This window comes from Balaenoptera acutorostrata, chromosome 15 (assembly GCF_949987535.1).
Source record: "Balaenoptera acutorostrata chromosome 15, mBalAcu1.1, whole genome shotgun sequence".
NCBI lineage: Eukaryota > Metazoa > Chordata > Mammalia > Artiodactyla > Balaenopteridae > Balaenoptera > Balaenoptera acutorostrata.
The window spans coordinates 887,400-912,266 of NC_080078.1; the positions used below are offsets into that span (position 1 = coordinate 887,400).

Consider the following 24,867-nt stretch of genomic DNA (forward strand, 5'->3'; position numbering starts at 1 on the left):
TCCCTGGGGCGGGTGAGCACTGGCTGATTCTCTTCCAAGTTGGGGGGCAGCAGTGCAGCCAGGCCCCGCCTGTACCCTCAAGGGTGGTCCCATGGTCCCCCCTGCCCTGCCCCCTGGCTGAATGGACGTTGCATGACCTGGTAACTCCCCTGCCCCTGAGGACACCTCCGTGCCTGTCCTGCCGTGACCGGGTTGTACGGGGCCTGCTGGAGGCTTGGGGCCTGGGGACGTGACCACCAGAAGGGGCTCTGCTACCTGAAGCCCACCCAGCGCCCCCGGGGCGGCCTCTGGGCTCCCAGGGAGCAGCCGTGATGGAGGGCAGCGTACGTGTCCCCAGCAGGACCAGCCCCAGTTGCCCACAGCCTAATGGGCTGGACAACACACGGTCGGCGGAATCCTCCCTGCCCTGTCCTAAAGATGCCTCGTACACCCCAGCCCACCCGGGCTCCCAGGACCACGTGGAGGGCACAGCCCTGGGAGTGCTGGAGGCGGGCCTCATGCTCCAGTCCCAGGCCACAGCTAACTTGCTGTGTGACTCCAGGGGGGTCGCCTTGCCTCTCTGAGCCTCAGTTTCCTTATCAGTAAAATGGAGCTCCTTTCCTGAGTGGCCCTCTGCTTCCCCCTGGTGGTGAAGAGGCCCCACATTGCCGCAGGTCCCAGGTGGGGCACGCTTGGAAGAACAGCTTGCGGGGGGTGGCGGGGGGGGGTGCTCTCAGCTAAAGGGTCAGGCAGGCTGGTCCAGGCTGCCCTCCACGGCCCTCCTCCTAACACGCAAGTCCCACCAGGGCCTCTGCTCAGAACCGCCTGTGGCGCCCAGCGCCTGAGGAAGGAAGCCAAGCTGCCCCACCTGGCCAAGTCCCTGCACGGTCCAGGCCCCACCGACCACTCAGGGTCACCCACCTCCCTCTATCACCCCACCCTCCAGTGGGGGGGCTCGCTGTGATGGAGGGCAGCAGGCAGTTTCTGAGCTCCTCCACCATCACTGCTGGTCCAGACACAACCGTGTGACCCCATCGACCTCACAGGCAACAAGCAACCCATCGGTCACCAAAGGCTCAGAGAGGGCAGGGCCCTAGCCCAAGGCCACACAGCTGAGCGGCACAGCCGTGACTGTGAATCCGTCTCCAGGCCAGGCAGCTGTCCTCCTCGTCCCAGATCACATCCTGACCTCAAGTTCCAAAAATCCCCACCTGAGACCCTCCACCACCCCGTAAAGGCAGCAAGGAGCGGCGAGACCTCCTGGGGCCCAACACACTCAGCCAGGGTCTCCCAGCTCTGTCCCCACCAAGACCCACGGGGTCCTGACCCGACCTGCCACCAGGTGGGGGAGGACTGGCACTTTGCCATCGCTGAGGGTCCACCAGGACCACCATGAAGGGCTCTGCGGTGGCTGCAGACAGCACAGGAAGACACAGCTACAGCCGCCGTACACAGGTGAGGAAGCTGACGCCCGGAGCGGAGGTTACGCTGCAGGTCTCCCGAGGGTGGGGGGCAGCGCTGCTGGGGACTCGGGGCTGGGCCGCAAGGAGGCTCTGCTCCCTCAGTCCTTCCCTGCACGGCCGTGGCCCCCCCACCAGAAGTCGGGAAGGGCGGTGGGCCCCATTCCCTTGCTGGACGCCAGGAACTCGGTCCCAGGGCCCAGCCGGCCTCCGTCCTAAAGGTCAAGGTCACAGATCTTGACTGCGACCCCCACGTGGGGGTGGGGCCAGCACCGAGTGCAGCTTCGAGACCCGTCCTGTCCCAGTTCCTGTAAGGCTCGTGTCTAGCCTGTCCACGCAGCCAGGTCAGGAAGTGGCTCAAATGCCCGTCTCAGAGGGCCCGAGCCAAGCCCAGAGGATCAGCGTCTTCTCAAGGCCATGGGCACATCCACGCTGGTGCAGAAACGGAACGTGGCCAAGACCCATGGGCTGCCCAGGAGCGCATGACCACATAGGACAGGGAACCCAGGCCACGTGGTCAGTTTCTTTATTGAGGCCGCCCAGACCCCACAGAGAGGGCGGTGCAGCTCCCGCCCCCCACATTCCTTCCCCACCCGCGGGTGAAGGTCTGGAGCCCCGCCATGCAGCTACTCGGGGGTCCTGCTTCTGCTCTTCGGGGACCAGATGTTGGACAAGCGGAACCTGGGCTTCTTCCTCTGGTCCCCACCACTCCTCTGCAGGTCTGGGGGACAGACACAGAGGGGTCACTCGCCCACCTGATGGCCAGTGCCCTGCGGCCTTCCCTACCACCCACAGAGCCTCCCGGGCCCCAGCAGAGCCCAACCGGCTGCCCTCCCCGGGGGAACCACCGTGCGCCTGCCCTTAGAGTGTCCACTGGGCTGGGCACGGCTGGAGGGCAAAGCACTCCCCTCACCCTGACCACAGGGCCATCCGTGCTTCTTGGATCCCTCAAGCGATGGGGAACTCACTCCCTTAGGGTGAGCCTGCCATGTGGGTCCCAGCACCCACTCCTACAGGAGGCCCAACTCCCCGTGGGTCCAGCCCAGCCCCGACCTCCCACGCCACCCAGTCACCCAGCTTCCGGATCATGTTCTGCAGCATCTCGTCCTCCTCCTGCTCCCTGAAACAGAACAGGCTGTGAGGACCACGCCCGCGGTGGGACCGCGGCCCTGAGCCCACCCAACACCAGGGGCACCTGCCCTCTCACCTGCCCGTAAGCCACACCCTGGCACCACCCTCTCCCCTCCCAGGGCAGGTGCCTGTCCCCTCGGGGCCCAGCCCCTCAGCAGTGACCTGGGGACAGGAGGGGCCTGGGTGCACAAGAGGCCTCATGGGGGAGAAACTCGAAGACAGGCTACCTGGCAGGGCCTGCCCTCGGCCTCCGGCCCCACCTGCAAGACGTACCTGGTGGGTCTCCTCCTCCCGATGATCGGGAGGGGAAGGTTCTGAGCGTGATGTGAGAACCTGGGCCCCCCTCCCCTGGGCTCCACCCTCACTGGGCCCCAAGGCCCTGCCCTCCCCTGGGCTCTACCCTCCCCTGGGCTCTGCCCTCACCTGGGCCCCAAGGCCCTGCCCTCCCCTGGGCTCTACCCTCCCCTGGGCCCCGCCCTCACCTGAGCCGGTCCTCATCCAGGAAGTCGATGATGTCACTGCGGTCATTGACGGTGTTCACGTACTGGCTCAGCAGGTCCTGCTCCCGCTGCCGGTCCTGGGGGGACTTCAGACCCTCTGCAGGGACAGCTAGATCAGCCGGAGCCCTGCTGTCCCCACCCTGCTCAGGGACACAGTGACCCCACTCCCCAAGGGTCAGGCTCCTCCACTGGAGGAGGGGGTGGGGTCTTGGGGCCTATGGTGGGCTCTTGGCAACGCCGGTTGAATGAATAAGTGAATGTATGAATAAGTGAGTGGATGAATGAATGAATGAATGAGTGAGCAAACGACCAGCCGTATCAGAGACTGGGCACTCACTACCCGCCCCCTGCACACATTAACTCAGTCCTCACAACAGCTGAAGGAGGTGGCACTAGAACTGCCCCCACTTTGCAGGGATGAAACCCAAGCACAGAGAGGTTGAGTGACTCAGCCAAGGACACACAGCCAGGAAGGGGAGGAGCTGGAACTCCACTGCGGCTCGAGAGAGTGCCATGATCGCCTCCTCCTGGCAGCCAGCCATGAGAGGACCTTGGAAAGCCCACACCCGTACCCACCTCCCGGGACTGAGCCCCCCCTCCCACCCCCTCCCACCCCCGCCGGCCTGGGCTCCACGCTGGGCGCGGGGGACGCACCCGGCTTGGCCATCAGCCGGCGCAGCTCCCCCTCGATGTCCAGCTGCTGTTCCTCCAGGCGCTGGTCCCTGGCCCTGCCGAGGTGACACGGATGTGAGCCCGGCCCGGCCACTGGCCTCCCCGCGCCAGACAGGCCCGTGCGGAGAGGAGGGCTTTCCGGGAGGCCTCGGGGGGACCACGCACTTGTACATCAGCTCGGACTCCAGCCTCAGCAGCAGCTGCTTCTCGTGGATGAGCCGGAACCAGTCCACCATGAGGGCGTCCTCCGCGGCGTCTGCGGAGAGGAGCTGGCTGGGCGCGGGGCGGGAGGGGCCTGCGCGGGGGCGGGGCCGCGGCCCAGGGTCAAGCTGGCGGAGGGGGCTGGGGAGGGGGTCGGCCTGGGGCTCACCCTCCTCGGCCGCACGCAGGCGCTTCTCCAGCTCCACGCCCCGGAGCTCCAGGGCGTCCAGCTGCCTCTCGATGTCCTGCACCTGCCGCTGGATCTCCTCCTGGGGCACGTAGTCAGGGTGCAGCTGGGGACGAGGACGTGGTGAGGGGGTGGGGGCGGGGGGCCCCCGGGGCTGAGCCCCTCACCCACCTGCACCCTAGCCTACTCACCCTGACCGGGGAAGGCACTGACTCGCCAGGTGGAACAGGGATGCCGGCTGGGCCCAAGGGCCTCCCTGGAGAAGGGGCAGGGCAGACCTCTTCAGGCACCGGGCCCAACGTGACCCAGGCGTGGTCTGGAAGGGGGCCTGACCCCCCACCCAGCCCCATCCTCCCGGGACACCCCCTATACCCCGGCTTCCCTGCTGCACCCAGCAGGCCCCTGGGCAGCCCCGGCTGGTGTCCAAAGGGCGAGAGCTCACAGACAGACCCAGGCCCCGTCCCCGAAGTCCCCGTGCCCACCCGGGCTCCTGCCCTCCTCCAGGTCAGCAGCATCGGACACGCTGCCAGCACCCCGGCCACCCTTCCCACCAGCTGCCAGGAGCAAACGCTCCATCGTCGCCGAGCGTCTGCGGACTCAGGCACTAGGAGGCAGGTGAGGCCCCCTCCAGGCCTCCCACCCTACCCAGCCTCCTCGCCCAGCCTCCTCCAGGTGCGCGAGGCTGCTCGCCCCCAGGCTCTGTCTTCCCTCCATTCTAGGCTCCGTGGGCTCCTATACATCCTCCAAACCCCCGCCGGGCACATCCTCCTAGAGGAGCCCCCTTCATCTGCACCCCAAGCAGGAACCGGGCGGCGTCCCTGGGCTGACCTGGTTTGCCCTGGGGAGGGGCTTTCTCCTCCTTCTTCCGGCTCCAGGCAGGGGCTTCCTTCCCCGAGGGCTCCGGCTGAAGCCAGTTGCCAGAAACGTCCAGGCTGGCAGGGACCGCCAGCTTCCTGCGGTGGGATGGGGATTGCAACGGGGAGGGGGATGCAGCTGCCCACGGGTGGGGGACAGAGTCACATGTCAGGTCAGCAGGCCCGGCGCCCTCCCCCCACCGCTTCCCTGAGCTGGGCCCCCCCAGAGGGGCACCAACACGGGAGTCAGCCCTCACAGCCACGTCCTGCCCGATGGGAGGGGTCACGTCCACGGGAGGGGGAAGGGGCAGAATGCTGACCCTCGACAGCACACGGGGAAAAGAGCCCAGTGGGTTGGTGACCTGTGCAAGGACGGCTGAGTGCTAAGAACAGACACGCACAGTCACGCACGTGCACAGGCATGCACACACGCATTACACACACACACACACACCCACGAGGACCACCAGCTCCCCTGGCCAAGCAGGGCCACTGCCCCCAAGGAGGGGACCACCTAGACCCGGGTTGCCTGGCTGGGGATGGCCGGGGGGGGCTTCTGTCTGGCATTACCTAGGAGGCTGGTCCCGGCCGGACCTGGTGTCCTGTCCACTCGCACAGGGGTCAGGGTGATGTGGACACCCCCCTGGGAGCTCCCAGAGACCTTCTGGGGTGCATCACCCGCCCTCGGCTCTCCCAGGACCTGAGGCTCCTTCAGCTCCAGAGCCCTGAAGGGAAGGCAAGAGGTCGGTCGGGGGGGGACAGGCTGCCCAGCACCCCTGTGCAGACAAGCCTGGGGGAAGCATGCCGGCCCGAAGGAGGGGCCTCGTGGTGCCCCTCGGGCTCGCGTCCCTGACTCTCCCACCTCCTGGAGCACAGGTGCATGTGGACAGGTGCACCTACACCACAGGTGTGAGCATGTGTTCAGGTACCCACAGTCGATGCACACATGGGCACCGGCCCCACCCCTACCTGGGACCCCGAGCATGTGTGACGGACCCCCGCGGGGCACACAGGGCAGCTGCCACGCACAGCGGACCCGGACCAACATGGGCTCAGTCTCCTGTGTGACCCCAGCGGCTGTGACCTCATCCACGGAAGGCTGCAGTGGCCTTCTCTCCCTCTCCATCCTGAGCTTTCTGGGGGGGCCGCCCCCTCCCCATAGTGAACGGGGGTCCCAGCCCAGCACCGGGGTCAGGCCTGGTGGGCGCACACCAGCGAACGTGCCCTCATTCCCCAGGGCCTCCAGACTGGTTCAGAGCGAGGATACCGAGGGTCCTGATGGACCCTCCCTGACCTCCCAAGTCCAGTTACCCGAGGGCACTTGGCCTGTGTCACTCAGGCTGGCACGAGCTGGTTTCTGCTTCTACAGCTGACATGCACGGTGCGACGTGCACACAGCCCTGCTGTGGATGTCAGTTCGCATCCTCCCGGTGTGTGTGTGTGCTGTCATTCACCTGCAGGCACGTGTGAAGCGCCTACTGTGCGCCAGGCCCTGTGCGTGCCCCGGACACAGGCTCCTGTGCGCACAAACCCACGGCACAGGCATAGGTCCAGCGCCCCCAGCCCACCCACCCCTCACCTCTCAGCGGGGCTTTTCTTCTCCACGGGCTTCAGGCGGGCCCTCCATCCTGCCGGCCCGTCCTCCTGGGCCTCCTGGGGGCTGGCACTCGGGCCTGGGTGGGGGTGAGGGGGGGTGGTCTGCTGAGAAAGGCTGCACCTCCCCCACCCCTTCCTCCTGCTGCCATCCCACCCTCAGGTACCCCTGCGGCCGGCCTGGCTCCCGGGAAGGAGCCCTGGCTGAGCTGGGGACAGGACTCTACCCTGCGCTGTGTGTGCCTGGGGGATTCAACTCACTGCCCCTCTCTGGGCCCCAACTTCCCCTGCTGCCAAACAGGCAAGCGTGTGGCGGGCGAGCCCGGGATGCAGGCCGTCTGTGTGTGGGGCGGTGACGACCTGCAGGCCTCCTTGGCCCAGGGGAGAGTGGCCTCAGGCTGGAGGCTCAGCCACGGGACGGAGTGGGAAGAATGCTTTGCGTGGTGCGTGCTCTGAGCCAGCTCAGTGATACCACGGGTGCCCCTAAGAGACAGCCCAGCACCCAGAAGGGACCAACTCTGCAGTTCTGCAGAAAGTGTCCAAAACAGCCCAGAGCCCAAGGCCAGGGCAGTCAGGGGGGCTTCAGGACCTTCAGAGCACAGGGCCACCGTCGCCAGGACAGGGCAGTGATGACAGATGCACGCGGACAGCGGCGGCAAACCCCACAGGAGAGGGGAGACCCCCCAGAGTGCGGCAAAGCGGGAGAGCAGCATGCCTGCCCGCCGGGCGCTGTCACCAGGGGACAGCGGCGCTGCAGGGACTGGGCCACACGGCGTCCGGCAGGCGGGCGATGGTGACACAGGGTGACGGATCCCCAGGCTGGACCCCGGGAGCCAGACTGTGCAACAGCAAACCGTGGCAGAACCGCAGGCCGGGGAGCAGAGCGGCCGCGACGCACGGCGACAGCCTGGGCGCGGTGACCCCAGCTCCACCCATGACGTGGGGGGGCCTTACCCTCGGCCCGCGGGGCCTCCGGCTTCAGCCTGGAGCCAGCGCCCGCCCCGATGGCCCCTGAGGGTGCAGCCGAGCCTTTCCTGCCCGCCTGGGGTGGCGCGGACACCCGCGAGGTGCTGCCCACACTCAAGGGGGCCGGCGGCGCGGTCCTCGCAGCGGGGCTAAGGGCCTGCAGAGACGCCGACTGGGACCACTTGGCTGATGGACTTGCTCCTGGCCCTTCGGATCTGGGATGGGAACCGGGAACAGGGCTGGTGGAGAGGGAGGGCCTGCGGGTGAGGGCGCAGGTGTCGGGCATGGGTGCATCCGGAAGGCCCCTGCCACGACCCCCAGGCCGAAGCCCCTCGGCCTCCCCTGGCAGCTGCTCCCCAGTGCCCACCCTCCCCTCCCGAGGGATGAGGCGGGCCGTAGGCAGACGTCACCCTCCTGTTCAACCCCGGCATCAGCTGACATTAACACACCCCCAGACGCACCGCGCCTAGGGCGCTGCCGTGGGGTCTGCCCCCCGGTGCCTCCCTCCTCCACCCACCCGCCCGCTCAGGAGCAGCTGGGCCTTCAGCGTGGAGGCCGAGCTCCATCCTGAGCCACATCCAGGAGGCCCGCACACGGCCACCCTGCGTCCCCCCCACGTGCACACGTGCAGGAAGTAAGGCCGTCGGCAGGGTCCCCGGGCACCCCCGCAAGCCAGGGAAGCTCCTCCGTGTGCCCCGGGCCCCGTATGCGACCAAGTCCTCTCCCTCTGCTCCTCCCCCATCCCAGGCTGGGCTCCCAGGGAGCACTCCCGGGAGAGTCCTTACACACCCTCACCCCCGACAGCCTCGGACACCGCTCAGCGCTGGGGCGGCAGGCGGGCCCGCTCCCCCCCCATGCCCTCCCTGGGAGCCCCTGGCACCACCAGCTGGCCCAGCGGGGGTGAGCAGCTCCAAGCGGGGAAGGCGCCCCACAGGAGAGGCAGCACGAGGCAGTGGGCACAGCCGTCGCCAGCGTGGTGTGGAGACTTGCTGGGCGACCGTAGTGGGGCCAGTGGCGTCCCCCCAGATCCCCACCCTCCGGAAGCTCAGGGTGTGACCTGACTTGCAAGCAGGCTCTTGGCAGGTAAAATCAAGTTAGGACGAGGTCATCCTGGACTAGTGGGGCCCTGACACCGAAAACAAGCGCGAAAAGGAGAGGACAGACGCACAGAGAGGAGGCCGTGAAGACAGAGGAGACACGAGTCGAGGGCGGCGGGCGCCCCCCGGAGCTGGAGGAGGCAGAGGAAGCCCCCGCGAGCCTGCGGAGGGCGTGGCCCTGCCCACACCTGGGGTTCCGACTTTGGGCCTCCAGCTCTGTGAAGGAATAACGTCCGCTGTTCCAGCCACCCAGGCTCGGTGCTGTGTCCAGCAGCCCCAGGGCAGCAGCACGGCGACCCTCCTTCACCCCGTCACCCCAGCTGCTCCGTGTCCATTGTGCAGAAGGCACGAGGCCCTGGGCAGCCCCGCTCGGGTCAGACCAGCCAACGCTCGGACCACCCCCGGCCTCAGTTTCCTCAGCTGTGAAATGTGTCCTCACGTAGGACTGGGTGCGGCCAGGCCCCGGGCGGCAGCGTCACTGCACCCGTGCCCACAAGCACGTCAGACCAGCTCTACAGTGTACAGCCGTGTCCCCGTCCTGCCGGCCACCTGGCACTCTGCTCCCTCGTCTACGTCGCCACATTTCCCAGACGGGGAAACTGAGGCAGGGGACATGCAGCCCCGCCGTCACACAGCCCCGCAGGGCCAGAGCCCAGAAGCCCTCCCCGGCCGCCCCAGCCCCTCGGGCCTCCTGGGGTCGCACCCCCTGCCCCTCCTCCTCCACCCACCTGCCGGGTGCCTGAGCGCCAGCCGCCCCCAGCTCGGGGAGCGCCTTCCGGAGGAAACTCAACGCCTGCTCCCTGCTGCCATCCCTGGGAGGAGCGTCCACAGCAGCTGGGGCCCTGCCAGCCGGGCCGGGGCCAGGGCCGGCGCCAGGCATCTGGAAGAACCTCTCCCGGGCCTGCTGCGTCCTGGAGGACGATGGGGTCCAGGCCAGGGCGGTCGCTGGGACCGGAGACGCTGGCCTTGAACTGAGCTTGGTCTGAGGGGCTGCCCCTCGGGGGGTTACCCGGCCTTGTGGTGTGGCCGGGCGAGAGTCCCGGGCACTCAGGGTCACGGCGGAACGAGGGCTGCCTGCCGGCGACGACCACCCCATCGGAGAGCTGTTGGTTACGTGAGTGCTGGCCTTGCCACCCACGGGGCCCACCGAGAGCCTGGCCCCGGCTGGGCTCCCCGCGTGGACGTGGGAGCAGGTGGTGGCCGGAGGGTCAGCTGCAGCTGGAGGGGAACCTTTGGCAGTCGAGCTGCCCGCCGCGGGCCCCCACGCCGGCGGCCTGGCCTTTGGCCCTGCGTCTCTCTGCCCGCTCGCCTCCTGGGCCTTCTTCGGGGAGCCAGGGGTCTTGGGGTCCATGGACACGGCTCCAGGCCGCCTGGGGGTCAAGCCCGGCAACGTGGGGCCGGCAGAGGCCGTTTCAGGGTGGTGGCCGGAGCAGACGAAGACGCCGGGCTCTGCCGTGGCCTTGTAGGCCCCCGAGTGCAGCGTGTTGGAGCACTGCTTACACCTGGGGGTGGGCGGGGAAACCGGAGGGGGCTCCAGCCACAGGCGCGTCCACTCGCGCCTCCCCAGAGCAGGCACACGTGGATCCCGGGTCCCCTCGTGCGGGTGGCGGCTCACTCAGCAAACACCTCTTCTCCCAGGATCCCCCAGGGCCCTCATCCGGGCCGCTCATCCCACCGGCACGCACACGGGTGCACACTCGCGCACACACGCTCACGGGCCCACCTGAAGCAGCTCCGGTGGTACAGCTTCCCATCTGCCAAGTGCCGCTGCACAAGGTGCACATGCTGCCCGCAGACGCCACAGGTGCTGCTGACAGAGCCACCTGCAGCCTGGCCCTGGGGGGGGGAGCCATTGACGGGCCTGCCCCACCTTCCCTCCTCACAGCCACCCCGTCAGCGGCCAGAAGATCCCGCTGTACAGACCGGAGAGCGGAGGTCCCGGAGAAGGCTCGTGCCCAGGCCGCCGGACTCTGCGTTCAGGGTCTCCAGCCTGGCCCAAGGGGAGCGGGCTGGGGGCTGACTTTGGGGGTCTCCGGGGGCCAGGAGGCAGATTCTGGCACCTCCTATTCCCACCCCAAGGTGCAGAAATCCTACCCAATCCCCAGTGCCCCGCCCCAAGTCATCACCCTGTCCTGTCTCCACCTCTGAAAAGTGGGGCAAGCCTACCTCACTTTGCAGGGCTGGCCTGGGAGTGAAGGACATGCCCACATGCTCTCCTGGCCCTACGGGGTGGGGGGGTGGCCTAGGCAAGACACCCGCTCGGGGCCCTACTTGGCCTTCGGGGCCTCCCTGGCCTCGGTTTACCTGTCTGTACAACGGGGATCATATCCCGACCACCACTCGGGGAGCCAGTCCAGGGGGCAGCTGAGGCCGTGTCTGGGACCCGAGGGGATCCCACCCCACCCTGGGCACTGTGGGTGAGGGACACACGCAGGCCCAAGAGCCCCACTCAGTGGAAGCTGGTGGAAAACCCAAGAACCAGAGGGAGGGCGGGCCAGGGCGCTTACAGCCTTCCGCTGGACAGTGGGGTTTGTGCTGACCGGAGACAGCGGCTGCCCCCGGGCTGGGGTGGCCGAGGGCCTGGCAGGTTGGGACGGGGCCTTCTTTCCAGACGGTTCCTCACTGGCGTCCGACAGGGGCCTCTTCACGCCGGCCATGCCCCCAACTGGCACGAGACATACAGGGTCAGGGGCCCCGGCCCCACATGCTGGCTCTGAAAGACTCTGGGGCCACCCCTGGTCCGGGTTCCCTGGGGGTGCCAGTGCCCAGCCCGAGACCTGGAGCGGGGGGTGGGGATGGGTGGCCCCTGCTCTCTGGGGGCCGGGGAGGGGTAGCCCCAGCAAGCATCCATTCCCAGCAGGGGCCTGGCTTCCCCCACGCTCCTCCCCTCCCCTCCGAGAGCCCGATCTGAGGTCAGGGAAAAGGGACTTTCTGTTTCTCCACCAAGTAGGGCTCTAAGGCAGGCTGGCCGTGCGCCCAGAGCGATTCCGTGCGCCCAGAGCGATTCCGGGGATTTCTAAGCCCGGGTGAGGCGGGGCGGGGCGGGGCGGGGGGCTGGCGCTGAGCTGCTGGTGCACCAAGTGGCTGGAATGATGAACCCAGGCCGGCCCCTCCCCTGCCCGGCCTGCCCTCAGCCACCCTGCCAGGGCCAGCTGACCCCCAGCACCACGTGGGGGCCTCTGCAGCAGGGCCTGGGAGCCCACACGGGCCAGCCACGCCGCCCGAGGCAAGAGCTGTGCGCACAGATCCCAGGCGTGCAGACGGGCAAACCCAGGCCCAGGGAGGGAAAGGTGCGGAACTGGGTGGGTCGCCCGGTAGACAGGGAGGGGGACGGCTGAGCCAGCTCCAGCAGGGGCAACGGGAGGCCTGGGGGCCTGGACCCCGCTCGTCACTTGCAGCAGGACGTGGAGGAGGTGGCAGCACCCACGGCAGTGCTGGCTGCGGGCTGGGGGGCCGGGCGAGGACCCGAGAGGGAGGGCCCTGCGGGCACTCACTGGGAGAGCGCCCGTGGAAGTAGTTGTAGTACTGGGACACGTAGGTCAGGACGCTCAGCCGGTCGGGCACCTTCAGGGCCACCATGTCCTCGGCGTCCAGCAAGGCCGGGATGCCCAGCTGCTCCTCAGCTACACGGAAGGCCTGGGTGGGGGTGGGGCGGTCAGTGGGGGGGGCTGGGAGGCCCCTCCCCCACCTCGGCCAGGCCACCAGCTCCCCCCGGAGGGAAGGTGGGAGGGGCCCGAGGCAACAGAGCCGCTTGCAGCCCAGAAAGGTCTGGGTTCAAGGTTCGAGTCCTGCTCAGCCTGCATGGCCTCCCTGGCCTCGGTTTACCCGTCTATACCACGGAGAGCACAGCCCAGTCACAGGATTGAAGGAGCTCTGGGGCCCGTCCCGGCGGGTCCTCGGTAACAGCAGCTGAGGCCATGGCCCGGTCCTGAGGGGGCCCTGCCCAGCTCGGGCTATTTGCTCTGGGACTTCAGTTCCAGGTCACCGTGGAGACCCCCTCAACAGCCCCCACACCCCTAAATCTGTACGCCCCTGGCCGGCACCGACCTTACAGGTCAGGGGGCAGCTTTCTCCATGGGAGGAGCCTTCCCCAGGCCAGGGGAAACACCTGTGTCCTAGGAGACAAAGCCGGGCAAGGGACACTCACTGGACGGGGGTGGGGGTGGGCTCCCCGCCCTGGGGGACGCAGATCTCTGCTGCTGCTTCTTCCCCGCCCCCGCCACAGTTGCTTCCTCTGCCCCGACTCTGCAGTGGCCTGTGGGGGCTCCTCCCCTGTCCCTCTTCTCCCCTCCCCTCCCTCCCCTCCCTCCCCCATCCCCTCCCTCCCTCCCCTCCCTCCCTCCTCCCCTCCCTTCCCCTCCCTCCTCTCCCTTCCCTCCCTCCCCTCCCCTCCCTCCCTCCCCCGTCTCCTCCCTCCTCTCCCCTCCCTCCCTCCTTCCTCTCCCTCCCCTCCCTCCCTTCCCCTGCCCTGCCAGCCCAGCGGGGCTCCTGCCTTCACACTCTAGCCCTCCCCGAAACTACCACGACCCCCACCTCAATCTTTGTGCATCTAAGACGAGGCCCCTGGGCTCCCAGACCCACAGGCTCCAGCAGTGACCACCCCGCCACACTAGGAACAAAGGCCTCCTTTTGCCTCTGACTCCTTCAAAATATTGACTTGGCCAAAAAGTTCGTTTGGGTTTTTCTGTAGGATCTTATAGTAAAACCCGAACGAACTTTTCGGCCAACCCAATATACCCAGAAGCTGGCCACTCCGGCTGCCAGCGCCGGCCCCCTAACCCCGCCCTGCTGTCTGCACAGAGCCTGCAGAAGCGAGCAGCTCCTATGAGCAGCTCCTATCGCACAGCAGCCTTCGGAGAAGAAGCCAAGTCCCCCCACACCCCAGCCTCCTCTCTGTCCCAGCCTCCCCGCCGCCCACCCGTCCCTCTGTTCCCGCCGCACCCCCCTTGCTGCTTCCCACAAGCTTGGTGCCCTCCAGCCCCAGAGCCTTCACCCCTGCAGCCCCCTCTCCGTCTTCGCCCAGCGTCCCTGCCCCTCACCACGCCCCCACCCCACCTCTTCCCTGCGGCTCCCGTTCCCGCCCGCACGCTATCCCGCACGCTATCCGTGGTCAGCGTGGTCCGACGACCCTGTCACGGTGGACACATCCTACTCTCAGCCATCCACGCGTGGCTAGTGAGTGCCTGAAACGTGGCCAGTGCAGCTGAGGAACTGAATGTGTCATTTTCTTTCATCTCAGTTAAGTTAAATTTAAATTCCAATCGCCAGCACTGGGGGTGCTGCCCCCAGACTCGCAGACCTGACGGGGGCGGGCGTCCTGCTCGCGGCTGCACCCCGGCAGGGGCCACAACGGAAGCGCAGAGGACACGGGCCAAGTTTCTGGGCAGCAGCCTCGTGGGGTCACGGAGCTCATTTTGCAGCAGGGAAGCTGAGGCTGGCTGGCACGGGGTGGGGTCCCACAGCCGAATGGCTGGGCAGGACGTGAACCCAGCCAGCCTGAGAGCGGGTCCATCCCCGGACCCACCCGGGGGCCCTGCCCCACAGAGCCACCTCTGACCCTGCTCTGCCTTGGGTGGGAAGGAGGGTCCGGCCCTCCCCTCCCCTCCCCTCCCCACCAAGAAAAAGAGGGACCAGGAGGCCTGGCTACGGGACCAGGAGGCCTGGCTACGAGACCAGGGGCTATTCTGGGGAGCTGCGGTTGCCCAGCTCGGGACAGGCTGTTGAGCCCGGCGGCGAGCGCCCGGCCTCCCCCTGCCCACCTGTGGGCAGCAGTGACTCCGCGGCTACCCCGGGGGAGGCTGTGCCCACTCGGGTCCCTGGGACACGGGCTGGGGACGGCGCAAACCAGGCTGAGAAGGCACTCACCAGTTTGTTGTTCTCGTAAATGTTTTCCTTCCTGAGGGCATCGAAGTTTCTGGAAAATTAAAACACAAGTGTTCAAAGTAGCTCAGGGTCCAAAAAGGGAGGGGCCACAAGGGCCTCAAAGGTCATCTTGCCCAAAGGGGGAAACCGAGGCCAGGGGTGGGGCAGTGAAGGAGCGAGGTCACACGGCGACCAAGAGGACAGTAGGGCTGGGCACCAGGCCTCAGGTTCTGGCCCTGCCCTGGGCCCGGGGATGCCGTCCAGCACCTCCCATGACCTGGGGCCCAACGGCCCACACAGGCCCCCAGCTGCAGACTCCACCCCTCGCCCTGCAGAGGCTGAGCCCCACCTCCACACCGCCCAGTTAGGTGTAGCTGGAAGCAGGCCCTGGGTGGCCGAGCGGGCGGCCCAGCCAGGGCCCAGCTCAGGGTGGGCTGCTTCCCCCTGGGCAGCTCACGGGCCTGGTGGGTCACGGGAGGCCGATGTCCTGGGGTTGAAGGGCTCCTGTGGGTGGAGCTCCACGCTGCCCACTGGTCAGGGCAAGCCAGGCCCTCGTTCCACCTCCCGGTTCCCACCATTTGCTTTATTTACCCAGCGCCTCCCACGAGCGCTGCTGTTCTCAGCTCTTTAAAAATATCAACTCGCACCTGCAGACACCGTCAATGCCCGCCTCTCACAGGTGAGGCAATGTGGCACAGAGAGGCTCCGTGACTTGCCTGAGGTCACACAGCGGGAAAGCAGGACCAGAGCAGGGCCTCGGCCCCAGCGTCCAGGTGTTTGGGGTTCGAACGTGCCCACCAGGTGCCCAGCCGTCCTCCCAAGGGGGCAGACCCTCAAGGCTGAGAATATTAGAGCCCCCGCTGCCTCCCACACACACTTGACCATAGGGGTGCAGGGGCCCCAGGCCCGGCCAGAATGGTAGACCTCCCCGGAGAGGCCAGGAGCACAGCGATCGTCCTGAAAGGAGGAGAAGCCCAGCGCCAGCTCCAGGCCGGGCCCGGCACTCCACACACACGCCCTGCACAGCACACCCGGGAGGGCACTCTGACCGGAAAACACAGCCAGACCCCAGCAGGCGGCCGGCCCAGCACGGGACGTTCGGCCACGCGGCCCAACGCCTTCGGGAAGGCTGGTTAAATACAGATCTGTCTGTCTGTCCGTGTGCTGGGCAGCAGCCTTACCACTCTGAGGTCAACTGGCTTGTTCCGGAAGCCTCGTGGCACAGGAGAGAGCTGGGGACAGGGCAGGGGGACCCCATCCCGACTCATCCCGGCCGTGCTGTCTGACCCGGGCGGGCCCCCCTCTTCTCTTGGGGCCTCAGGGTCCCCGTCTAAGAGGGTGACCACAGCTTCTCATGGTGAATTTGAGGGTGTTGGCTCAAGGTCGGGCAGGTGGCAGACAGAGGGGGGAGGGGAGACCCTGCGGCCACCTGGCCTAGGATGGCCTGGCTCCCAGCCCTGACCGTGCACTGACCCCACCTCCCTGACCCTGTGACATCCCCGGGAGGCCTATTACACAGATGAGGAAACTGAGGCTGGGGCAGCGGCTGGCCCTGGGCCACACTTCGGGGGTGGGAGGAGGACAGGGGCTGCGGTTGGCCCACCTCCCGCCTCAGGGGCCCCATCGGCCTCCAGCTGCCGTTCATCAACCTGCCCGGCTCTTCGGGAAGCCTCCCAGTTTCCGCCTGGACCACCTCCCAGGTAACATGTTCCAGATGTGAGACCACCCCAGGAGAACAGAGGGTGCTTTGTGCCCAGGACAGGACGGCGGACAGACCTGTCTGTGGGGGACAAATGGCCGGAGGAGTGGGAGGGTGGGCATGGCAGCCCGACACCCAGCGATGTCCACGGCACGTGGAGTGGTCGGGCTCCGTCCGCCGCCCCGGGGGCTCTCAGCCGTGCAGGCCCCTCCATCCTCAGCGACTGGGGTCTCGGGAGCACCTCTCCCTCCCTCCCCCCACCACCCCTTTGAAAGCTCAATCTCTTCTCCAGACCTGCCCAGGGTCACTGACCGAAACGGCCGTGTCCTCAGCAAGATGCCCGGTGCTGGAGGGCAGGATAACAAGGTCTGTTTTGTCTCCAAACAAGAAGGAAAAGGAAGCCCTCTGCCCCCTGCATTGGCCTCGGTCCCCCTGGGGGGCTGCAACGGCTCTGTCTTGCGATCTGGGGCAGCCAGCTGCCCCCAGCGCCCTCTCTGCCTGCAGACCCAGAGTGAGGGTCTCAGAGCTCAGCGTAAATCAGGGCACCCACGACGCGGTGCCAGCGCCCGAGCAGGGTCAAAGGCATGCTGGCCAGAGGGTGCAGAATTGCCCTTCCACTCAAGTTCAAGGACCACCACCCTCAGCACCAAAGCCAAGCTGCCTCCCTGGACCCGCAAGGCTCCACGGCTGGGCCGGACCACCCTGGCCAGTCCCATGACTACCACGCCCCTCCCAGACTGAGCTCCCTCCAAGCACCCCGGGGCCTTGGCTCATACTGCTGCCCGTGCCCAGAGTGCCCCTGCCCATCTCCCGAGGCCTGAACTCACGTCCCCTCGGCAGGGGGTTCCGCCAGCATCAACTGGGTCCCTGAGAGCTGCGGGGCCGGAGCTCTGAGGCCAGCGGGCTGGCGGAGACCGGAGAGGGGTCAGAGCTGCCTTGCAAATCCCTTCAGAGAGTGCCAAGGAGAGGCCCGCCCGTCCCCGTCAGGAAGTCCAACGGAACCAGGTTTCTGCCAGCAGGCGAACCCCTGGTGGGATGGGCTGAATTGTCCCCCAAAAGAGGCCCGATGGAGTCCTAACCCCCACGACCTCAGGACGTGACCTTATTTGGAAACAGGGACTTTACAGAATCAAGTTAAAGTGGGCCACTGGGGGGCCCTAATCCAAAATGACTGGTGTCCTCACAAACAGGGGAAATTTGGACGCAGAGATGTGCAGAGAGGGAGGACGAGGAGGAGGCCTGGGGAGCAGACAGCGTCTGCACACCCAGGGTGGAGGCCCCAGAAGGAACCAGCCCTGCTGACACCCACCCTGGGCTCCTGGACGGAACGGGTGGACGGCTCCTTTCTGTCGTCTCAGCTGCCCATTTGCAGGACCTTGATCAGCGGGCCTCGCGGGCTGATACCTTGGGCTGGCCTCAGGGAGGCGGCCGGCTTGCGTTTAAGGCCTTGCAGGATCAAACCGCATCAGCATCTTCATCCGAGAACCTGCACACCGGCGGGCGGGGACCCAGGGCACCCTCCCCAGGTAGATCATTTTTTTAGGTGAACTCCTGTATTTAAAATCGGGGATGTTCTGGAAATTCCCTGGTGGTCCAGTGGTTAGAACTCCGCGCTTCCACTGCAGGGGGCACGGGTTCCATCCCTGGTCGGGGAACTAAGATCCCACAAGCCGCTTGGTATGGCCAAAAATAAAAATAAAAAAATAAAAATCAGGTATGTTCTGCTATGACTCCAAGGTACCTGCCTGGGGCCAGGCACCCAGCTGGCACTCTGTGAACGGTGCTGATGAGCTAGTTTGTCCAGTGCTTGCTGAGTGAGGGGCCTTCGGTGGCATTTGTTTACTCTTTCAGCACCCGCCTGATGAATGAGCTCACTGGGTCTGTGTGCCGTGCCCTGCCCTGGCCGGCGCCGGGCCTGGCTGAGAGAGCCCGAGGCACGCACGGCCCCTCCCGGCCTGCTTCCCGCCGGCCACAGCTGACCAGGGCTGCTGACCTCCTCCTGCCCCCAACGCCTCAGGGGCTCTTGGGAATGTGTACCCCCTTCCAAATTCCTGGAGAGCTGACCTCACGCTGTTTATTTCCTGGAACTAAATGCAACGGCACAGGGGTGGGCGCTGGGACTGGGGGCGGAGTGGGGTGCGGGGGGAGATGACAGAGGCCCAGCCTTTTTTCCGGGCATCCCCAGCACATCTGGAGTTAATCCCACCGGGAAGGGGAGCAGAGAGGGAGAGTGAGAGACAGACAGACAGACAGAGAGGCTGAAATACAGATGGAGGCAGACATGGGTACCAAAGTGCCCAGAGATGAGACAGGAGAGCCCACAGGGCAGAAGCGGGGGGGAGCCAGGGTTCAGGGACAGAGACACCAAGGCAGACACCCTGGAAGAGGCCAGGGGAGAGGGTGGACGGAGGAGGCGCCCGAGGCGGGGCGGGGAGAACGGGTCCCCCCTGCTGCAGGCCTTCCTCAGGCTGGCGCAGACCCCGACCCCGACCCCGACCAGGGCCCAGCCAGGAGGGGCCAGCCCGGGGCTCCTGCAGCGGCCTAAGGGGGAGTCAGGGGGGCGTCGGGCCGAGCCCCTTCTCAGCCGCAGGCCCCCAGGCCAAGAACAGAGGCCGCTGTCCCCAGGCGGCTTCCTGCTGACCACGACGCTGGCGTGGGAGGGGAGGCCGGCGCGGACCCGGGGCCCAGCCCCCTCTGCTCCGGCCCAGGAAGCGGCTTCCGGGTGCCGGCCTCCTGACACCCCACGACGGTGCGTCTCCAAGAGCAGCCAGGGGGCCGCCCCCACTTCTGGCCCAGCCTGGCGGGGGCCCAAGAGCTGCAGGGAAAGGTCAGGTCGCCCCCCACGGGACTGAGGAGCGGGGAAGGCCCGGCGAGTTTACACAGAACCCACTCCCTGACCCCCCGACCCCTCCGCGGCTCCCAGAGGGCCGGCCGCCAGCACCCCTCCCGCCCCAATGTCCCTGGATAAGGAAGCCCAGCCCCTGCCTCTGGGAAGGGCTGCAGCCCTGGCGTCTTGCCTGCCCCCCCTCGGCCCGCCCTCCCGGCCTCCTGGAGCTTCAGTCCCTCCTGGTCCGGCTAGAGGGGAAGGAACACTCCAGCCCCACAGGTTTACTGCCCGGAGGCAGGAAGGGTGTGTTTGTTATGAGCGGTTCCTGCGCTCACCTGGCCGCTCCTCGGGCGGCGGGCGGATGTGGCGTCAGTGGGGAAACAGACCCTGCGGGCGGCGGGCACCTCCAGGCCCACCTGCGAAACCTACAGCTATGGGGTGGGCCGGCGGATCCCTGGGTGAGCCTGAGACGCCCACAGCTGTCCGTGTCCCCAGGGGGCGACCACTGCAGGGCACAGGTTAACTCGCAGACCCCGGTGGACAGAGCCAGCACGAGGACAGCCAGGCGGCCGGAGTCCCCAGCCGGCGGGCTCAGCGCCCGGCTCCTCCTTTCACAGCTGCTCTCCTCCGCTGGGGGCCAGGAGGAAGCAGGCTCACAGGAGCAGGAAGGTCAGGGATGAGATCAAGGGAAGGACTTCTTGGTGGCAAAGCTAGGAGACAGGGAGACAGGATGTCCACTTTCCTGCTGCCGGAGGGTCTTCACAGGATGGGGAGGGTGGGGGTGAGTGTCACCGAGTCTGAGCTCGGGGGCTCCCCCAGGAGGACGGCCACCCCACGAGGTTCCTGCGTGTTTCCTCCCCCTCGTGCACCACGGGGAGCCGGTGGGGTGGCTCAGGGCTTCTTGGTGAGACTACCCCTCCCCCAGCCACCAACTTGCCCACAGGCATCGCCGGGACCAGAGGTGGCGGAGGGGAATCTAAGGCACAGACACAGGCCCGTGACACACATGGGCCCACACGCACGGGATTCGATCAGCCGGTACCTGTGGAGCCCCTTCTGGGCCCCGCCACGTATGGGAGCCTGACTGGTTCTCCACTGCTGCCTCAACGACTGTCCGCAAACTGGACATTTATTCTGTCCCTCCCAGTCTGGAGACCAGAAGTCTGACATCAAGGTGTCAGCAGGGCCAAGCTGCCTCCGGAAGCTCAGGGGGAGATTCTGTTCCTTGTCCCTCCCAGCTGCTGGTGGCCTTCCCTGTCTGTGGCCACGTGCCTCCATCTCTGCCCCCGTGGCCTCCTCCTCCCAGGCACCTGCAGAGCCCTCACCTGGCAGCAACGGCCATACTTGCTGGGCCCCAAGCGGACCTCCCTCATCCACAGACCTCCGACTGCGTGCTGTTAACTACTGAGCGCGTGTCACGTGCCAGACGTCGTCCAGGCACCGGGGACACAGCAGTGAACAAAGCAGACAGACATCCCCACCCTCTGGAGCTGAAAGTCCAGTGGAGGCAGGTGGCCAATGACCAAGCCAGCAGTAAGTGAGATAACTCACTCCCGTGTGCGAGGGTGCGGCCTCCTCCTCCTCCTCCCAGCGTCCTCCGTGCACAGCCTTCACCACCCTCTGGAGCTGCCTTGAGCTTCTGTTCATTTATCTGTTTGCTGTCTGGCTCTGTACCTAAACCGTCACTCCCTGAGGCAGGGGCCAAGGCCACCTGGTACAGTACACAGTGCTGTGTATACAGCAGGCACTCAGTAATGGCTATGTGAACTGCTGTAAGACACCAGCTTGTGCCAGCATGTGGACACACCCACATGTGCACGCCTGTGATCACCCACGGGCAGTGCGTGCTGGGACAGGTGCGCGCACACACACACACACACACACACACACACACAGGCCTCTAACCCCAGCACAGCTGGGAACACATGGAAGCTCCCGGGGCTCGGAAAGGCCCCAAATCTCCATTTCCACCCGCGCGGCGTCCTGAGGTTGCTGGGCTGGCAGAGGGCGGCACCCTCTTTCCCGCCAACGGCAGACTTCTCCCGCTGACCCGGTCCGGGCTCCCTGGGGTCAGCCACCAGCCAGCCTCCCGGGGACGCTGCCTGGCCCAGGCTCCACTGCCAGTCCGTCTCCCAGTCCCCACAACCCCGCGCCCCGGCCCCCCACAATCAAAGCTCAGCTCCGGGTGTTCAGAGTGGAAGCGCATGCTGCCCCGACATCTGGCTCTGAGGGCAACTAAGGCAAATCCGCGGGCAGCGAGCAGAGAGGGCTCCCCACGCGCCTGCACAGATGCATTTCACAACCCGGGGGGGAGGAGGAAATCCGTGCAGGCCTCTTTCTTAAGACTAGCTTCCCCATAGAGGGCGGTGCTTGGGGACAGTCCCTGGGGGTACAGCGGACATCTGGGTGCAGGGGAGGAGCCCCACGTGCCAGCCCTGGTTCTGCCTGACACGCTCTGTGTCCTGAACAAGGCTGTCTCCTCTCTGGGCCTCAGTTTCCCCGTCTGTACAGCAAGAGGCCCAAGGGCAGCACTGAGAAGGTGCTGCCTCTGGCTGCTCCCAGCCCGAGCCCTCCCTGGCAAACACGCTCCACCCACCCCTGGTTCCAGCCATGACTTCTCAGGAGAACACTTTTAACATTTGACAAACAGCATGCTTTTTCCAGGAGGCGTCTTCCAAGGACACCCTTCCTGAGCCTCCATCCGCCCAGCCCAGGCACCCTCCCTGGCAGCTGTACTCATTGTGAATTCTCACGAGGCAGGGGGGCCAGGGCCTCACAGCACAGAGCTGTCCCAGCAAGCCAGGTCCCAGTCACAGCCAAAGAGCGTTTGCTGAGTGAATAACAGACGGAGCGGGTCCAGGGCGGGGACAAGATCTGGCAACAAGGCAGGGCCAACCTCCCAGCCTCGACCCCTAGACCCTCCTGGGGGGAGACGACCTAGCCCCCTCCCCTCCCCACCTCCCAAGGCTCCCATCTTATGCCCCATCACCCTAGGGTAAGGAGGCCCGGCCAAGGGGACCTGGGGGGTGGGTGTCTCAAGCTTCCTGCTCTGCATTGGCCCCTCCCCCACAGTGACCCTGGGCTGCATTCCTAAAGGTGCCGGAACAGGCTGGGGGATGGCCAGTACCACACAGTAAGACCCGAGTGCCCCACACCCCCTGATCACCATGGTAGGTAGGTCCCAGGACAGTGGGGGTCTCAGAGGGCCCAGAAGGGGCAGCTATGCCGGCCCCTTTCGCAGGGAGACCGACGGGGAGGGGCTGGCTGTGGCCGGAGCCCAGGACGCTGGCCTGAGTCACGGACTGACTGACTAAGCCAGCGGGGGCGGCCGGACGTCCTGGCTCCGGCCCCAGCTCCACTTGGTGGGTCGGACAAAACTGAGGCGCTGCAAGGGCCACGGGGCGGGCATGCCTGCAGGGTCCGGCTCCGCTCGGCCCCAGAGCGTCCCCACCAGGCCCTGGGCCGGGAGTTCTGACCGCGGCCCATTGCCCCGCCCCCAGTCCGAGCAGCCCGGCCTCAGTTTTCCCCGCCGGAGGCCGGCGCGCGGGGAGCGGGCGCACTCACATGAGGTCGGGCCGGTGGCGGTGCAGGATGGCGCAGAAGGCCAGGCCGTCGCGGAACGACGTGGTCATGTTGGTGATGCTCACGTCCCGGTAGCCCTCGCACTGCTGCCGGCACCACTGCTGCAGCGCTGTGATGGCCGCCATGAGGGCAGCGGGCGTCCGCCCCGGCCGGCGCCGGGGCTCCGAGAGCGCTCCCGGGGGCTGCGGCCCGGCCCGAGCCCGGGGCAGACGAGGAGCCCGCCCCAGAGCGCCGGGAGGACTAGGAGCCGGCGGGAGCGCGGCGGGACTCAGCCCGCCAGCCCCTCTCCCCGGCAAGGCCACGCCTCCGCCACCACAAGGCCCCGCCCTCCAGGCGCCGCTCCTCCCGGCCACGCCCCCGCCGCACAAGGCCCCGCCCCATCAGGGCCCACTCCTCCCGGCCAGGCTCCGCCCCGGAAAGGCCCCGCCCCCGAGCCAGGACCGGCCCCGGCCCCACCAGGCCAGGGGCAAGGCTCCGGCCTCGAACAGGCCCCGCCCCCTATAGACCACGCCCAAGGCCCCGCCCGCCACTCGCCTCCCTCCCTCCCAGGGGTCCGCGGGAGGCTTCGAGACTTTCTTTTCAACGCCTCCGCCACCACCCTCCTGGAGCAGTGCGGTCAAGGCCACTTTACAGACGGGGAAACTGAGATCTGCCCGAGGTGCAGCCGGGCAGGCCGCCCGGAGGCCCCCACCCCCGCCCGGAGCGCAGCAGGAACGCCCGTCGCATTTCTGGGCTTTGAAAGGACTTTCCCATCCGCCCTCTCTTGCCGGCGGGCATGTGAACCTCCCGGATTCACGGAAGAGGCAGCGGAGGCTGGGGAAGGGGCATGGTGCCCGAGGTGGCCCTGCGGGTGGTGGGGGCGACTCCCTCCAGGAGTCTCCCCGCCTGCGGCCTGTGCGCACGGGCTGCCCCTTGGGCCTGAGACCCCTTGGGGGTCTTGGTGTCCTGATCTGTTTCCCAGTTTTCCACTTTGAGCATCTGTGACCCAAGTCATTACGGAAAAGTACCTCTTGTGGGGACCTCAGTTATTGGGCTGCTCCCCTCCACATTCTCGGGGAAACCTGTCTGTGGGCATGGGGACAGACAGCCAGAAACACTGACACCAGACAAGTGAAGTGGCCCCGCCCACCCAGCCCCAGGCCCAGGGCTTGTCCAGACAGGGCCTGGCAGGAGGGAAGGTGTTTTCCTGAGATAGGCCTGGCAGGGGGGCAGGGTGGCTTCTGTGCCCACTTGCAGGAGCGGAGACAGTCTTCCAGTCCAGAGCCAGCTCTTCCCTGCAGCTGGACCCTGTGGTGGTGAGCTCCCCGTCACAGGGGGCAAGCAGGCGCTGGACAGGGAGCCCCTGTGACCTGGGACTGTCGCTGGCTGTGGATGCTGCCCTGACCTGCTGGGGTTTCCCAGCTAGAGGACAAAGGGCAATGTCCTGCCAGTTCAGTTGGCCTGGTGGCTAGTCCCAGAACCAGGAGCCAAGTGGGTTTTCCTGACCCCCAGGGCAGCATTTAGGAGAACTGGAAAAGCCGGTGAGGTCGGGTAAAGCCAAGGTCGGGGGTGAGGGGGGGGGGCGGGGGGCGGTGGTCACAGGGCTGGACGAGAGGCAGACAGGGCTGGGGGCTCAGAAGGAAGAGGAGGAGGTGGCCAGAGCTCTGATTTTGAGGGCACTCTTGCCCCCACTGGCCACCACGTGGCCGCCTCTGGGGACAGTGACTTGGGAGGTGGCATTTGTGGGGGTGTCCCCATCAGCACCTCACACACAGCACGTCCTTCTGCCGGCCCTGCTCCTCTCCAGGGCCCCCCAGTCCAGGACACCCCCAGCCTACCCACTTCTCCCCACTGCGGCCACCAACGTCTTGCCCCTGACCACTGGTCAGTCTCCCTCGTCTCCCTCCTGCCCTCTGGCCACCATAGTCCACCCCTCCCCAGCAGCCAAGGGATCTTTCGAGAAAGCCAGTTGGACAAGCCCTTCCTTGCTTGGCCTCTGCAGCACTCTGAATGAAGTCGGGGCCCCTTATCACATCTCCAGCTGCTCCCTGGCCTGCCCTGCCCTGCTGGCCTCAGAGCCTCCACCCCTCTTGCCTCCTGCACTCAGCCACTCCTGGTCTTCCCAGACCCCCAGCCAGCCCCACCCACAGCCAGCCCACGGCGTCCTGCCAGCTGCTGGGAACACAAGCCTGGGCAAGCTCCTTGGCCCCTGTCCTCTCACTGCCCACATCCCGTCCTGCAGGAAGCTGACCACTGCCACCACCTCCACAGCCACCAG

The 24,867-nt window shown here is 66.8% G+C and overlaps 1 protein-coding gene across 6 annotated transcripts; it reads right to left on the reverse strand.

The window, feature by feature from the left end:
• Positions 1-1,949: 1,949 nt before the first annotated feature.
• MICALL2 (MICAL like 2) lies at positions 1,950-22,920 on the reverse strand. Of its 6 annotated transcripts, none has more exons than XM_057529680.1 (17): positions 22,593-22,920; positions 14,506-14,554; positions 12,135-12,276; positions 11,148-11,305; positions 10,364-10,476; positions 9,369-10,142; positions 7,532-7,800; positions 6,564-6,657; positions 5,555-5,709; positions 4,959-5,123; positions 4,322-4,386; positions 4,113-4,236; positions 3,908-3,998; positions 3,725-3,798; positions 3,053-3,167; positions 2,513-2,559; positions 1,950-2,160 (listed from the first exon to the last, which is right to left on the reverse strand). In XM_057529680.1, exons 1-17 carry the CDS (start codon positions 22,733-22,735, stop codon positions 2,066-2,068), a joined length of 2,673 nt encoding a protein of 890 aa, XP_057385663.1. In that variant the 5' UTR covers positions 22,736-22,920; the 3' UTR covers positions 1,950-2,065. The 6 variants fall into 6 exon arrangements, 4 of the variants coding, with proteins under 4 accessions (XP_057385663.1, XP_057385662.1, XP_057385661.1 ...); XM_057529679.1 differs by having other exon boundaries at positions 11,181-11,305; positions 22,593-22,872; XM_057529678.1 differs by having other exon boundaries at positions 4,113-4,212; positions 22,593-22,872.
• Between the last annotated feature and the right edge of the window lie 1,947 nt (positions 22,921-24,867).